This window comes from Lithobates pipiens, unplaced genomic scaffold, assembly GCF_037356315.1.
Source record: "Lithobates pipiens isolate NorthernLeopardFrog02 unplaced genomic scaffold, aLitPip1_a1.2 Scaffold_8, whole genome shotgun sequence".
NCBI lineage: Eukaryota > Metazoa > Chordata > Amphibia > Anura > Ranidae > Lithobates > Lithobates pipiens.
In genome coordinates, this window is record NW_027507903.1 from 601,284,147 (window position 1) to 601,300,036 (window position 15,890).

General features: G+C 39.1%; 1 protein-coding gene across 1 annotated transcript; it reads right to left on the reverse strand.

Moving 5' to 3' along the window:
- Positions 1-559: 559 nt before the first annotated feature.
- On the reverse strand, positions 560-12,247 carry SERPINE1 (serpin family E member 1). The gene is made up of 9 exons (XM_077470544.1): positions 12,081-12,247; positions 8,317-8,561; positions 6,847-7,092; positions 5,379-5,573; positions 5,079-5,277; positions 3,727-3,827; positions 3,516-3,602; positions 1,588-1,671; positions 560-910 (listed from the first exon to the last, which is right to left on the reverse strand). The coding sequence occupies exons 1-9, from the start codon at positions 12,230-12,232 to the stop codon at positions 873-875; spliced, it is 1,347 nt and encodes a 448-aa protein (XP_077326670.1). The 5' UTR covers positions 12,233-12,247; the 3' UTR covers positions 560-872.
- Between the last annotated feature and the right edge of the window lie 3,643 nt (positions 12,248-15,890).

Below are 15,890 nucleotides of genomic sequence, written 5' to 3' on the forward strand. Positions count from 1 at the left end.
TGAGTGCCCATTAGTGCCACCTATCAGTGCCGCTTATCAGTGCCGCATATAAGTGCCACCTCATCAGTGCCAATCAGTGCAGCCTCATCAGTGCCCATCAGTGAGGGAGAAAACATACTTATTTACAAAGTTTTGTAACAGAAACAAAGAAAAACTATTTTATTTGTGGTGCAAAAATAAAAAAAAACCCAAAAGGTGATCAAATACCACCAAAAGAAAGCTCTATTTGTGGTGGGGGGGGGGGGGGGGGGGAATGATAAAAAGTTTGTTGGGGCATAGCGTCGTACGACAGCATAATTGTCATTCAAAATATGATAGCGCTGAAAATTGGTCTGGGCAGGAAGGTATAAAAGTGCCCGGTATTAAAGTGGTTAAACGTGTGCAAAAAAAATGCAAAACAACTGCCCTGGCAGCGAAAGGGTTTGAGGCCGATTCACATGTTACCCCTATAAGGTCACAATGTTGAGTTTATAACTTTCACGGTCGTTGTGCAAATGTTTATCAATATTTTTTTTTTTCCTTCCATTGATGATAAAACACATTACATACAAGGCTGGGGTAAAATATAAATAAATAGATTTATTAAATATACAAACAGTATAAACATTTCATACTCCGCAATATAAATCTCATTAACAAATATAATCTTTTTTTTTTTTTAACTCACGACGACCCGCTCACACACTCCATACAGGGCTCTCATACTGCATTTTACACATTCACACTACCCGTGGCTCCCCATTCCCCCCCTTAGTAGTCCTTCAAGCTCTTCTAATATCAAAGCTTCTCTCAGCCGTAGCGACTTTTCACTATTGCTGGTCAAAAGGTGATGGAGGTGAGGTACTGAATATTATCACTAGATGGCACTAGACTCATGGCTCCATGACTTGTCCTATGAACAGCAGTGTACCTAAAAGAAAGAATAAGAGATGTTGTATCTCAATGTGGTAAACTACAATACATATTTTACATCCACTCTATTACTAAAATGATTTTATAAAAATAAATATACAATTAATAAATTAAAAATAAACAAATAAAAATGTATTTTCTCTTGTAGTAAGCTATGACTGCCAGTTTCAGCTCTGCCATTGCAAGAGGGTCCTACACTCCTTGGGGGGGGGGGGGACTTTTCATTTATTTTGCGTTTTCAGACAATACATTTTATTTATTTAATGCAAGCCATTGGCTTGGTATCAGCCTCTTGTAATCCCCTGTACAGCAGAGCCCAGACTGGGGAAGGGAGAAGAAACACAAGGAGCTGTTTAGCTTTGCTCCATGCGCATACAAGAAGAATGTTATAGGAGGAGAGAGCAGAGAGAAGAGAAGAAGATCAGTTTTCTGCATTGACATTGGCTCCCGCTGCTGCGACTCAGCCAATAGGGAGGCAGAGACCCAGGAGAGCCTTGGCTCTCATGCACAGCACTGGATCGAGATGGGGCTCAGGTAAGTATTAGGGGAGCTGAGGGGAGAGCTGCACACTGAAGGTTTTTTACTTTCATCTTTTACAACCACTTTAAATGAGAGGACTGCTGTAGTCATAGGGCATACAGCTTACACTAATATGGAAATTAGAGCATGCCTTACCTGTTGGGTTGTGTCGGATGAGGAACAAGAAAGGATGGTCCATGATAACTTCAAGAGGAGCCATACGAGCCAGCAGAATCACAGCTGTGGAAACATTGACATATTGGTAACCATATCTGCACAGCCCTACTAGGGCAAATATATTGATGAGTTTTGTTTGATATGCTAGTTTGTAAAGACCTTTATTCAGCTTTATATAGCACTCTAATTCCGATGCTTTTTACTCTGCACTGAGGATCTATATTTACTTAGTCACATTGATCTGTTGACTTTGCCACTATTGTCCAGTATCATCTAAAATTTCCAGTCAGCATTCAAGCCCTGATGAAAGGTGTTGTGAGATCACGAAACGTGTTGGGTTTTTTAACCTCTTGCTGTGAAAAATATTATTTTATTGGACTTATTCAAGTTTTTGTGGTGCTCTCGTTCTGCTTCCAGCTAGCTGCAGATCCTCTAACCTCCCACAGTGCCTCCCAACTCCCAAAGTGCCACTCAACCATAGTGGCCTACAGTGCCCTTCAATTGCTCACAATGCCCTCAGGCCCCTAAGAGTCCCCACATTGCCTGCCAACTTTTCATAGTGCCCCCACAGAGCCTCCAGCCCCTCATAGTGTCCCCAACAGTGTCCCCAAAAGTGTCCTACAGTGCCCCCAGGCCCCAAAGAGTCCCCACACTTCCTACCAGCTTCCCATAGCCCCCTCCCTTCCACAGAGCCTCCAGCCCCTCATAGTACCCCCAACAGTGTCCCACAATGTGCCCAAACCCCCCGCAGTGCCTTCCAGTCTCCCAGAAAACACCCAGCCTCCTGGAGAGACCCCAAGCCCGTACATGCCTCACAGTTGCCCCCAGCTTCCTCCAGAAACCTCATCCCCTGCAGGGCCATCAAGTCTTCAGAATCTCCTAACCCCCTGTAGACCTTCTATGCCCTCATAGTGACACCCAGTCCCATCCAGGGCCTTATAGACTGTCAATACATATTTTGTATTCCTATACTTTTTTTTACTGTTGGGGCATGAAAGGTTTTGGAAGTATTTACTGGACATTGGCCTCAACAAGGTTCAAAATCACTATTGTAGGGCACCATAGTTGAGAGTTGCTTATAAAAGTTGGATACTCACTTTGATATCTACCTATCCAAGGGTGCAGCACTCCACCACCATATATCTTGTTAAATTTCAGTATGCTTTATGTATTTAAAGTATTTTGCATGAATCTTTGCAATTTCCCTTTCTTGGCCTACAGAGGCAGTGCTGGGAACACTAAGCCCTTGAACACATGGTCGGAGAATCCGTCGGAATGTGTCCTATCGGACCGTGTTGTCGGATAATCCGACTGTGTGTGGTATGCATCGGACTGATTCCGTCGGAATATCCGTCTGACCCAATTTTCCAATTTGTTGGAAATATTTCCCGACCAACTGGTTCGATCGGACATACTCCGATCATGTGTAGAGAATTTTGATCGGACCAAGTGCCACGCATGCTCAGATCAAATTACTACATCAAAGCTATTGGCTACCAGCCTGAACGTAGTCCCATCGTAACGAAATGACGTCATCACGTTCTGAATGATCGGATTTTTCGACAACTTAGTCTGACCGTGTGTATGCAACAGTTTCAGACAAGATCCGACAGACAAAATCCGACGGACAAAATCCGACGGATTTGGTTGTCGAAATCTCCGACCGTGTGTACAGGGGCTAAGACTGCATTCTCATATCCTGAAATTCAGGACCATTAAAAAAATTCTGGTGAGATAAAGGTGGCCACACAACCCTCAATTGGAATGTGCAATTTCCTTAAAATCTTCCTACGAGAGCCTGCCTAAACATTCCATTCACTTTATATTCAGATAAGCCCTCATACTAGCTGGTAACTCTAATGAAGACAATGGCCTCATTTGATACTAGTAAAGACTTGACCTCTTACCTGTAGCAGCTGAAGCTCTTGTTCCACTTTCCGTCACTTCAACTTTGATTTTCTGGAATGCTTCTGACACATACAGTGGCCTTTCACCTTTAATGGAAAAAAAATAATTAGATTGTTCTATTAAAAAACTAAGCAAATTCCTAACCCAACCCTGCTAAGAAGCAAGCTCTGCTATGCTCTTCCCCATTAATTCATTTTTCCGGTTACTTACTTGACAAGCGGCTGAAGTCGGCTTTTTCCTCCGAGAACATGTCTTCAATGCCGAGACGCTCAAGAGGAGTCTTCAGATTGACCTCACTGACCAGAGAAAACCTGAGGACAAGAGAGATTATTAATATCGTGTTCAGAAGGAGCTGAAGAAAAATACGAGGCTACCATCACAGATCTACCATACTTAAATGCTAATTGCAGGCTGCCTCTGGCTTCAGCACTTATGGACCAAGATCAAGTATGCAGATTAAAATGTTAGGGTGAATTTAAAAACGTATGATCTACCTATAACTGGGTAATTAGAATTTACCAAAGGAAACCTCTGCAGTGATCCCTCCGTAGTCTCTCAGTATAGGTTTACTTTCAAGATCTTTAGTCTAAACTCATTTTGAATAGCAGGGTTGTATTGATCCCCATATACAGCCTACTATCAATCTTGTTTAATTTTTTTTTTTTTTTTTTAAGTGAGAGGGGTGTTCATATGGAGCTTAGTTGGTCTCCCAGTCCAGACACCCGTTGAGGTTCATTTTCTAAAAATGAAGAGTGCAAAATCTGGTGCAGCTCTGCATAGAAACCAATCAGCTTTTTTTTGTCAAAGTTTAATTAAACAAGCTCAAGTTAGAAGCTGATTGGCTACCATGCACAGCTGCACCATATTTTGCACTTTCCAGTTTTAGTAAAACAGCCCCCATGGTGTATTGGACATCAGTGGATGTGGGTTACATCTGTGCCCATCCCCTACAATGACAGTAATTACATGCTGGTAATAATTAACTGAAGGAACATTGATGTTTCATTGTTTATTAGATGCTGGATAGTTGAACTTCCATACAGTTGCTTCAATCTCTTGAGGACCAAGTCTAAACACCTGATTTGGACATTTTAAGGGGCTCCTGCTCTTTCAGTTGGACTAAAATTTCATTTTTGGGTAAAGCGACCTTCAGTTCTTCCTGTAGATGACTGTTTGAGGCCCCAAAAAGTGTTGGATTATTTTCCCCCAAAACTGCACTGGGTTCAGTTTTTATGGAAATTAAGCTTGGTAGAGTTCCATTTTTAAAGAACATATCCAAACAAAATAGATTCCTAAGCTGTAGGTGGAACAGAACGTGGTTGTTTACCCCAGTGTGTCTTGAATGCTGTCCCAAGAAAAGCTTACTATGGTAACACAAGTAGAATGGCTAAAAAACTCAGAATGGCATGGTCATGTTGAGATTTTGGACTACCCCCTATTGTGACCCTTCTGGGACCCTTTTAAAATGTATACTTTGTTTTTGAGCTCTGCTGCACAAAATATCAGTTTTAAGTAAAGATTTTTTTGGATCAGACTGTGAAAAGACATGGGATAATCCTTACTTAGGCAAAACCAAGAGACGGGTTAATTTCTGCATATTGGCTTTCCATTGGTTGATGAGCTCTGGAGTCAAGATGTTCGTGATGGCGGACAGTGGTACATGTTTCTCATAAGGCGCAGCTATTAACATGCTGATGTCTCCCCCTTCATATGGCAGCTCGATGACATCATAATACTCTCCATCTGGAGTTTCAAATTCACCTAAGGGAAAAGAGAATTTATTATACTGTTAAATTAGTCCCTGCCTGGTAATATTTACTGTAATGCATTTCAATGGAAATATCTTGTCGGTCAATACTTACTACAGTTGTACTTGGCGGTATTGGCCATCATTTGGGTTTGGACCACAGATCCATCGGAACGGTAGAATGGTCTACTGTGGGTGGCCTTTTCTGGGAATGGGAGAACCCATTTTCCATTGAAACTGACAGCGCTGAGTAAGATCAGTCGGGTCAGTGGTGAAATGGAATTGCTTTCCAATAAATCCTTTATCATTCCTACAACAAAAGCAGACAATGGTCAGTGTGAAGAAATAATAAACTAGGCAAACCTAAAACATAAAGGTTATCACTGAATCCTCTGTTACTTTCAAAGGTATTGAAATGTCCCTGGTGTACCTTTCAGTGAAGGTATAAGCCCTTGTACACACGGTCGGAGATTGCGACGGAATGTGTCCGATCGGACCGTTTTGTCGGATAATCCGACTGTGTGTGGTCTCCATCGGACTGTTTCTGTCAGAGTATCCGACGGACTAAGTTTTCCAACTTGTTGGTAAAATTTTCCAACAAACTGGTCCGATTGGACATACTCCGATCATGTGTAGAGAATTCCGATCGGACAAAGTGCCACGCATGCTCAGATCAAATTCCTACACCAAAGCTATTGGCTACTAGCCTGCACATAGTCCCGTCGTAACGAAATAACGTCATCACGTTCTGAACGATCGGATTTTCCGACAACTTTGTCTGATCATGTGTATGCAACAGTTTCGGACAAAATCCGTCGGACAAAATCCGATGGATTTGGTTGTCGGAATGTCCGACCGTGTGTACAACGGCTCAGGAGATGACACCCAAGTACCCATTTGCAGCTGCCTTGGAAAGATGCTGCTGAAGTCTGGTTGGCTTTGCCCTACTTGTTCTCCAACATTTGCGCAGTGTGAACTAACCTTATGCTGTATATGCCACTCTATGCCAATACTTTGATTAATGTTCTTTGAGAGTCACCTTTTATGTTCATTTGTGTCAGGTCAGTGACACCCCCATTAGTGAAGGATAAGGATGAGACCCTGAAGCTTGCACCTTTAAAATAAGTCAATAAAGTGACTTTCTACTTTGCCTATGCAGCTTATGCTTGCCCTCTGTCCTTTCCAGCACTGCTCAGGCTATGTGAGCGAAAGAAAAGTTCTAGGTAAGCTATGAGTTGCTGGAGTCATATCTCATACGGGGCTAAGGTCTCCCTATGTGAAAGCACTGTTTGGCCCAGTTTCACATGGAGCATGCTCCGCCTTACATGGCTGTACCATGTATTTACTTTGGCTCCCTGCACTATACAGAGTAGTGGGGGAACTGCACACAAAGACCACAAATGGGTCCATGGTTTGACATTCATCGAACATTTCCTTGCAAGTACAAAACAACATATTTTGACTTGGGTGTCATTATGGTGAAGACAACATCCTATAGGCTGAAATAACTCTCTAAGTAAGTCAGATTATCCAATGTCCTAAATATACGGAACCCTAAACTCAGCTTTCAACTGCCTTCTCACCATCGGTTTGGTTCTCCACCCATTGGTTCAAGATATCCTTAGCTTGCAATGGGTCTGTAAAGTTGATCTGGGCTACATGGCGCTGGAAGATCGCCTGGAACCTTTTCAGGAAGCCTGGAGTCAAGTCAAGGTCCTGTTGTATGAAAAGTCCATCAGCTAAATTCACCCTCGTGGAGTGTCCACCGGAGACATTTGAGCCGCTGATCTGATGGCGGATTTTGCGAAGAGCAGCAGACACCGTTCTTTCTAAAGGGGCAAGAATACGAGAGTAAGAGGAATTTATACTTACAGTTAAAGTCCGGACTGTCAGACTTTATTGTGATTTCATACATCCTGTTTTTTTTTTTTTTTTTTTTTTAATAAACTTGACATATTACATAATATTAATCCCTGCTTACAATTGAATGTTCCTAAAACAGGCAAAACATATTTTGGGGCAAGTTTATGGTAAATTTTGATTAGCCGCAAAAGGTTTCTGTATTGAGGAAGGAAACTGAACAGCCAAGCATGGGGAATACATACAAACCCAATGCAGATAAGAGTATGTTCTGTACATATACCCACACCAGCAATTTTAATGTTTTAGTACCACTTTTTATCATAGAGGGCCTAGTTTATATCGCAGTATACAGCACTGCTATGAAGTTATGAGCCATTCAACCACTCAATATTATGTTCCTGGGAAGAAACCCATTCACTCACAGGAATAACATATAACACTTGAGTAGTGAGCAGTAGTGGACTGATCTCTTGCCTTAAGGTGTCCAACACCAATGATACTTTACAGAGCCAGCGGCATGGGACCAGTGGAACTTCTCCACTGGTTTTTCAGGTAAGTAACCACTGATACCAATGATCGTGTGAACAGTCTGCAAGGAAAACAATCTTCCCGCTGAATTACAGAAGTACCAATGTAAGGCTCATTCTTCCCACTGACCACCAATGTAAGGGGCATTTAACCCATTAATCATCAATGTAAGGGTCATTCGCCATTCTTCCCAATGATCACCAATGTAAGGGTCATTCTTCCCACTCATCACTTATGTAAGGGTCATTCTTCCCACTGATCACCAGTGTTAGGGTCAATCTTCTCACTGACTACCAATGTAAGTGTTATTTCCCCACTAACCACCAATGTAAGTAGCATCCTTCCCAGTGATCACTAATATAAGGGTCTTTCTTTCCACTGATCACCAGTGTAAGGGTAATTCTTCCCACTGATCACCAATGTAAGGATCATTCCTTCCATTGACCACCAAACTATGAGGACACTACACTGACCACATGGCATGATTTCCACTGCCAATGTGGTGTAGCTATAATATGATGATCTATTTAAGAGATAATAATTCTTAGCAGGGGTAGTCTGAGATCTGAAATTGATTTCAATGGTTCCTCAATGATTAAAAAGGTTGACAAAGGCTGTTATAGACAGTGAGATTCACCTAAAAAAATGGCCCATTGGCTTACCAGAGTATCCATAATTAAGAGCTGTCCGAAATTCTTCCAGTGTCTCCCCATCTGCCCCAGACTGAAGGATGTTCAATGCAGAGGAAGCTCCATAAGGTGAGAACCCCAAATTCTTATGTTTGTGCTCTCGCAGAACCTCCTGGAACAAACGAAGGCCAAAACCAGTATCCCGGTGGGCCACTTTTTTCAAGGTGTTTGGGCGTGAAGCTGCCACTGTCCATACAAGGAAGGTAAGTGCCAATAGCCTGTAAAAATACAAAAAAGAAACATTGACATGCTTAAATTTACCCATTTCAAAGACAACCCCACCATCAGTTTATATTCACCTTCCCTTTCCTCCCCCCATCACTCTTCTTGGGCATCCAGGGAAAAAGTCCCGTGAATGTTGTGACCGAGCTTAGGCACGGTTGAGGACCCTCTTCTCACCATGTGACAGTGCTGTGGGTCTAAGCAGTCATTCACCAAGCATCAGCACTGTCAAATGGGAGGAATGGGAGTGAGTCCACAAGCGACAAGTATCTCAATTTTCTTGGCCCCACCAGGAAAGTAAGCTGTCTAATGGGAGTTGCTATTAAAGTGGCCCTATTACCTTGCTCTACATGGACAAATCACAGGTTCACTTGATGTGATCTAAGTGTAAGTGAAGGTCATTTTAACATTGAATGCAAACACAGCTAACGAGACCTGGACCTCTAGTTGGTCCTCTTTGGAAGTATTGAAACAATTGAAAGTTTTTTTTAGCATCTATTACTTCTACATGTAGCTCTATTGCTGTCACGTACTGTACATCAACATTTCATAAGGGAATGCAGTCCTTTCATTTTTTTCGGGGCAGATTTGGATTGCTATGGTTGCATTAGGGCAACACTGACAGTACTTATTTTATTTTGATAATTTGGGCCAATTATTCCCAGTTGCTGCTTTGTGCTAAAATGCCGAATAGGCAGACCCAACCACTGCCCTATCTTTGGTGATAGTTCCTGAAACCTGTTCATAGAGAATAATCATTTATGATAATAATTGTTGTTGTTTTTATTATTTCAATATTACTATTATTACCATTATTAAAGTATTATAATGAAATAATAATATTTATTTATAAATTATGATAAATGAGATTATAGTAATTATATTTAAATGATAATAATTCCTGGAGTTATTGGAGCCTGTACATAGCTACTACTAATACTACTGTTAATATTATTAATAACAATACTTTTTTTTTTATTATTTCAATGTAATATTATTATTACATTTTTATAATTAAATATTATTATATTATAAAAAATGAATAATGATATTATATTATTAAAATTAAAATAATAATAGTAATTAAATATTATTATATTATAAAAAAATGTATAATTACTATATTATTAAAATAATAATAGTAATAATAATAACAACAACATTAATTCAACAATAACATAATAAAATAACATGACAAAGTTATAGACCTGTGCGTGGTTTACAAAAGATCGCTCCAGGTACAGTTTGTTCCTCCCACAACTTCATTCCATCTTATGAAAGTACATTTTGTGAACAGAGTGGGAGAGATTGATGGGGAGGGAATTGAGGAAGAATCATGCAGGGTTATTCCAGGTAATATATGCATTCATAAAGAAGGAAACTTGTAGTTAATGGATATGGAGGATGGCAATGCTGACTTCTCCTTCTGAAAATGTTTGTTGCCTGACTGTCATGCTGATCCAATGTCTACAGTATTTCCTGAGTCTGACCAGGAACAAATATGAAGCCCAGGAACTTGGACTTCACTTTGACTTTCAAATGCTTGTTCCAAGGCCAAGAGTTAAGCAAGGGCAGCTCACATATTTTTCTTAGTACGTTGCCTTAAATTTAAAAGCCTAAGGTTATTTTTGTTAATCATCATAAAAGACGGTACTTACATTCAATGAGGAGCGTCCCTTGTGCTAGTGGCTGCTCTCTTAGTTGAAATAAGAAGTCCTCTGCCCCCCCCCCCCTCCCTGCGACCGTAGCCTTCCAGTGCTGCGCTGGTTAATACAACCGCTGGACCTGTCCTAGGAACTTGCAAAGAGTGTCAACATATGCCTTCCCTTTCCACTCCCCTTTGTTATTCATGGAAGCTGTACTATAGATTCTATCAATGAAAAGTGCTCTATGAATAGAGGAGGTGGACCTTGCATTTATCAGCCTGTACTCCATTCATAGAAGTTTTACTATAGCTCCCATCAATGAAAAGCTCTTTATGGATTGAGGAGGTGGACCTTTTATTCATCAGTGCATCCTCCATCCGTAGAAGCTGTACTACAGTGTTCATCAATGGAACCCTCCATAATAATGGAGGAGGTGGACCTTGAATTAATCAGCCTATCCTCCGTTCATAGAAGTTGTACTTCAGCGTCCATCAATGGAAACCTCCCTATTAATGGAGGAGCTGGACCTTTTTTTTTTCATCAGTGCGTCCTCCATTCGTAGAAGCTGTACTAAAGCGTCCATCAATGAAAACCTCTAGATTAATGGAGGAGGTGGACCTTGAATTAATCAGCCTATCCTCCGTTCATAGAAGTTGTTATACAGCGTCCATCAATGGAAACCCCTCTATGAATGGAGGAGCTGGACCTTGCATTAACCAGCCTATCCTTCATTCATAGAAGTTGTAATACAGGGTCCATCAATGGAAACCCCTCTATGAATGGAGGACCTGGACCTTGCATTAACCAGCCTATCCTTCATTCATAGAAGTTGTAATACAGGGTCCATCAATGGAAACCCCTCTATGAATGGAGGAGCTGGACCTTGCATTAATCAGCCTATCCTTCATTCATAGAAGCTGTAATACAGGGTCCATCAATGGAAACCTCTCTATGAATGGAGGAGGTGGACCTTTTATTCATCAGTACTCCCTCCATTCGTAGAAGCTGAACTACAGAGTGCATCGATGAAAACCTCTATATTAATGGAGGAGGTGGACCTTAATCAGCCTATCCTCCTTTCATAGAAGTTGTACTACAGTGTTCATCAATGGAAACCCCTCTATGAATGGAGGAGCTGGACCTTACATTAATCAACTTATCCTTCATTCATAGAAGTTGCAGTACATGGTCCACCAATGGAAACCTCTGTATGAATGGAGGAGGTGGACCTTTTATTCATCAGTGCATCCTCCATTCATAGAAGCTGTACTACAGCGTCCATCAATGGAAGCCTCTCTATGAATGGAGGAGCTGAACCTTACATTCATCCATCCTACCTGTTGGAGTTCTACCATGGAAGCCTAGAGTTCCATTATTAGCGTTCCCTGGGAGGATAAATTGAATCGCATTGTGTGCTACGGCCAGGTGCCCTGGATAACGCATGTTCAGACAAGGATGTCTACTTAGAAGAACAGGCCCCCTGAACAGCCATCTATCCACAATAGCTAGTCTTGAGGGAGTTAGGAATGCTCAAAGTATTATATTAATAGTATCGAAATTTAAAAGGTTCTAAATGTTCATGGAGACAGCAATAAAAATTGGACAGAGGTTCTAACCTTTCCACTCCATTCAACGCTAAAAATATAAAAAAAAATAAAAAAATAATAACTTGAAAATGAAATGGGTTGTTCAGAGATGTCCTCCTAGTCTCAGTAGATATAAAGGACATTGTACAATCAGATTGTATAGTGTATGGCCACCATTAGTTTAAAAGAATTGATGTCAATTTGTAAAAGCCATAATAATAACGGAAAAATTAGTATAATTACAAAAAAAAAAAAGAACAAAGTTCCTTTTCGGAATACTCACCGCATGTTTATGATCATCTTGTAGCAACGTAGAGACTTGTAATATCCAGAGACGGGGGATCCCGGGGCGATATGAGCGGAGTTGTACTTTGCACTTTCTCCAGCTGCCGGCTGATGTGCAGTGTGGATTGTCCCAGCCAAGTATTTATACATAATATTCCCCACTCCCTCCTCCCCATGGGGTGTGACCCAACAACACGAGGAAGCCTCCTGCACTGTCTGCAGCCAGATGTGAATAATCACTACACCATGTGTGTGAATGTACACTTCTCCATATTTAGCCGTCTGTCAACCAAAGTGACCTCATCGGGAGAAGTTTGTCTATTGCGGTACGGTTATTATTATTTCCCTGCCTGGACTAGAATAGAGCAGTGTGTGCGCCAGGCGGAAAAAGCTTAGCAACGCGGAAAAGACAATTTTATGAATGGCCCTTGTTTTAAAGTGTGACTCCACCTAGGTGACAGATTTCATACTGGAAAACACGGGAGTAAAATCATACATTTTTTTTTTTTAAACTAACATTTTCTTGGTGACTTTTTATTTCTATTTTTTAGCCATTGATATTTTTTTCTTCTTTTTGTTTGTATTAAAAAGTACAATAAAAAAAGGGACACGTGTAACTCCACCTACAGTATGTGACATTTCATACTGTGACACAAAAAAGTGCAATCATAAACTTTTTAAAACATTTTTTTCTTCGTGATTTTTTATTATTTAAAATTTCCTAGCCATTAGTATTTTTTAAATAATTTTATTCATTTTGTTTGTATTACAAAGTACAATAGAAAAAAGAGGCATGTGTAACTCCCTCTACAGTATGTGACACATTTTACACCGTAACACAAAAGAGTGCAATCATAAACTTTTTAAACTATTTTTTTTCTTCGTGATTTTTTATTATTTCAAATTTTCTAGCCATTAGTATTTTTTTAATCATTTTATTCATTTTGTTTGTATTACAAAGTACAATAGAAAAAAAGGGGCATGTGTAACTCCCTCTACAGTATGTGACACATTTTACACTGTAACACAAAAGAGTGCAATCATAAACTTTTTAAACTATTTTTTTTCTTGGTGATTTTTTATTATTTCAAATTTTCTAGCCATTAGTATTTTTTATTTTATTTTCTTTGCATTAAAAACTGCAATAAAAAAGTGACACGTGTAACGCCACCTACAGTATGTGACACATTTCATACTGTAACACAAAAAAGTGCAATTTTCTAGCCATTAGTATTTTTTTTAATCATTTTATTCATTTTGTTTGTATTACAAAGTACAATAGAAAAAAAAAAAGGACATGTGTAACTCCACCTACCGTAACACAAAAGATTGCAATCATAAACTTTTTTTACTATTTTTTTTTCTTGGTGATTTTTTATTATTTCAAATTTTCTAGCCATTAGTATTTTGTTTTATCATTTTATTCATTTTGTTTGTATTAAAGCGGAGGTCCACCCTAAAGTGGACCTTCCGCTCATCGGAAGCCCCCCCCCCCCTCCGGCGCCACAATTGGCACCTTTCAGGAGGGAGGGGGGTGCAGATATCTGTACAGTACAGGTATCTGCACCCACTTCCGGGATAGCTCTCTGCGGAAAGGGGCGTAGATTACGCCCCTTTCCGCAAGTGCCCCGCTGCCTGCTGGGAAACACACAGATCCCAGAGGCAGCGGGGACCGTCCTTATTGCGCAGCACGGCTCGCGCATGCGCAGTAGGGAACCGGGAAATGAAGCCGAAAGGCTCCATTTCCTGATTCCCATACCCAAGATGGCGGCGGCAGCACCCGAGAGACGATCGAGAGATCGGCTTTGGGTGCCGACATCGCGGGCGCGCTGGACAGGTAAGTGTCACTTTTTTAAAAGTCAGCAGCTGCAGTATTTGTAGCTGCTGGCTTTTAAAAAAAAACAAAAAACGCGGAGTCCCGGCGGACTCCCGCTTTAAGTACAATGAAAAAGTGACACATGTAACTCCACCTACAGTATGTGACACATTTCATACTTTAACACAAAAAAGTGCAAACATGAACTTTTTAAACTATTTTTTTCCTGGTGATTTTTTTATTAGTTCATATTTTCTAGCCATTAGTATTTTTTATTTTATTTTATTCATTTTATTTGTATTAAAAAGTACAATAAAAAAGGGACACATGTAACTCCACTTACAGTATGTGTCACATTTCATACTGTAGCACAAAAAGTGCAATTTCCTAGTCATTAGTTTTTTAATAATTTTATTCATTTTGTTTGTATAACAAAGTACAATTGAAAAATGGACATGTGTAACTCCACCTACAGTCTGTGACATTTCACACTGTAACGCAAAAGAGCGCAATCGTGAACTTTTTAAACTATTTTTTTCTTGGTGATTTTTTATTATTTCAAATTTTTTAGCCATTGGTATTTTTTTTTAAATCATTTTATTCATTTTGTTTGTATTAAGACGTACAATGAAAAAGTGGCACCTGTAACTCCACCTACAGTATGTGACACATTTCATACTGTAACACAAAAAAAGTCAAATTTTCTAGCCATTAGTATTTTTTAAATAATTTTATTCATTTTGTTTGTATTACAAAGTACAATAGAAAAAAGGGACATGTGTTACTCCACCTACAGTATGTGACACATTTCATACTGTGACACAAAAAAGTGCAATCATGAAATTTTCAAACAAATTTTTTCCTGGTGATTTTTTATTAGTTCATATTTTCTAGCCATTTGTATTTTTTATTTTATTTTATTCATTTTATTTATATTAAAAAGTACAATAAGAAAGTGGCACATGTATCTCCACCTACAGTATGTGTCGCATTTCATACTGTAACACAAAAAAGTGCAATTTTCTAGTCATTAGTATTTTTTCAATCATTGTATTCATTTTGTTTGTATAACAAAATACAATTGAAAAAAGGGACATGTGTAACTCCACCTACAGTATGTGACAAATTTCACATTGTAACACAAAACAGCGCAATCATAAACTTTTTAAACAATTTTTTTCTTGGTGATTTTTTATTATTTCAAATTTTCTAGCCATTAGTATTTTTTATTTTATTTTATTCATTTTATTTGTATTAAAAAAGTACAGTAAAAAAGTGACACATGTATCTCCACCTACAGTATTTTTTTTATCATTTTATTAATTTTGTTTGTATTAAGAAGTACAATTAAAAAGTGGCACATGTAACGCCACCTACAGTATGTGACACCTTTCATACTTGTAACACAAAAAAGTGCAATCGTGAACTTTTTAAGCTGATTTTTCCCTGGTGATTTGTTATTATTTAAAATTTTCTAGCCATTAGTATTTTTTATTTTATTTTATTCATTTTATTTGTATTAAATAAGTACTGTAAAAAAGTGACACATGTATCTCCACCTACAGTATGTTACACAATTCATACCGTAACACAAAAAAAGTGCAATTTTCTAACCATTAGTATTTTTTTAATCATTTTGCTTGTATTAAAAAGTACAATAACAAAAGGGACATGTGTAACTCCACCTAAAATATGTGGCACATTGCACACTGTAACACAAAAGAGTGCAATCATAAACTTTTTAAACTAATTTTTTCTTGGTGATTATTTATTATTTAAACATTTTCTAGCCAATAGTATTTTTTTTTTTTTCATTTAATTCATTTTGTTTGTATTAAAAGGTAGAATAAAAAAGTGACACACGTAACTCCACCTACAGTATGTGAAGCATTTCATACTTTAACACAAAAAAGTGCAATCATAAACTGGGAATTTTATGAATGGCCCTTGATTTAAAGTGTGACTCCACCTAGGTGACAGATTTCATACTGG

Bases quoted from the DNA above. Each gene is read 5' to 3' on its own strand.
- SERPINE1 (XM_077470544.1), bottom strand. From the start codon at position 12,232: ATGTATAAATACTTGGCTGGGACAATCCACACTGCACATCAGCCGGCA. The intron at 5,278-5,378 runs GTAAGTATTGAC...CTTTTCCCTTAG, and splicing joins TACCGCCAAGTACAACTGTA to GTGAATTTGAAACTCCAGAT. The intron at 911-1,587 runs GTAAGGCATGCT...TCTTTCTTTTAG, and splicing joins CATCCGACACAACCCAACAG to GTACACTGCTGTTCATAGGA.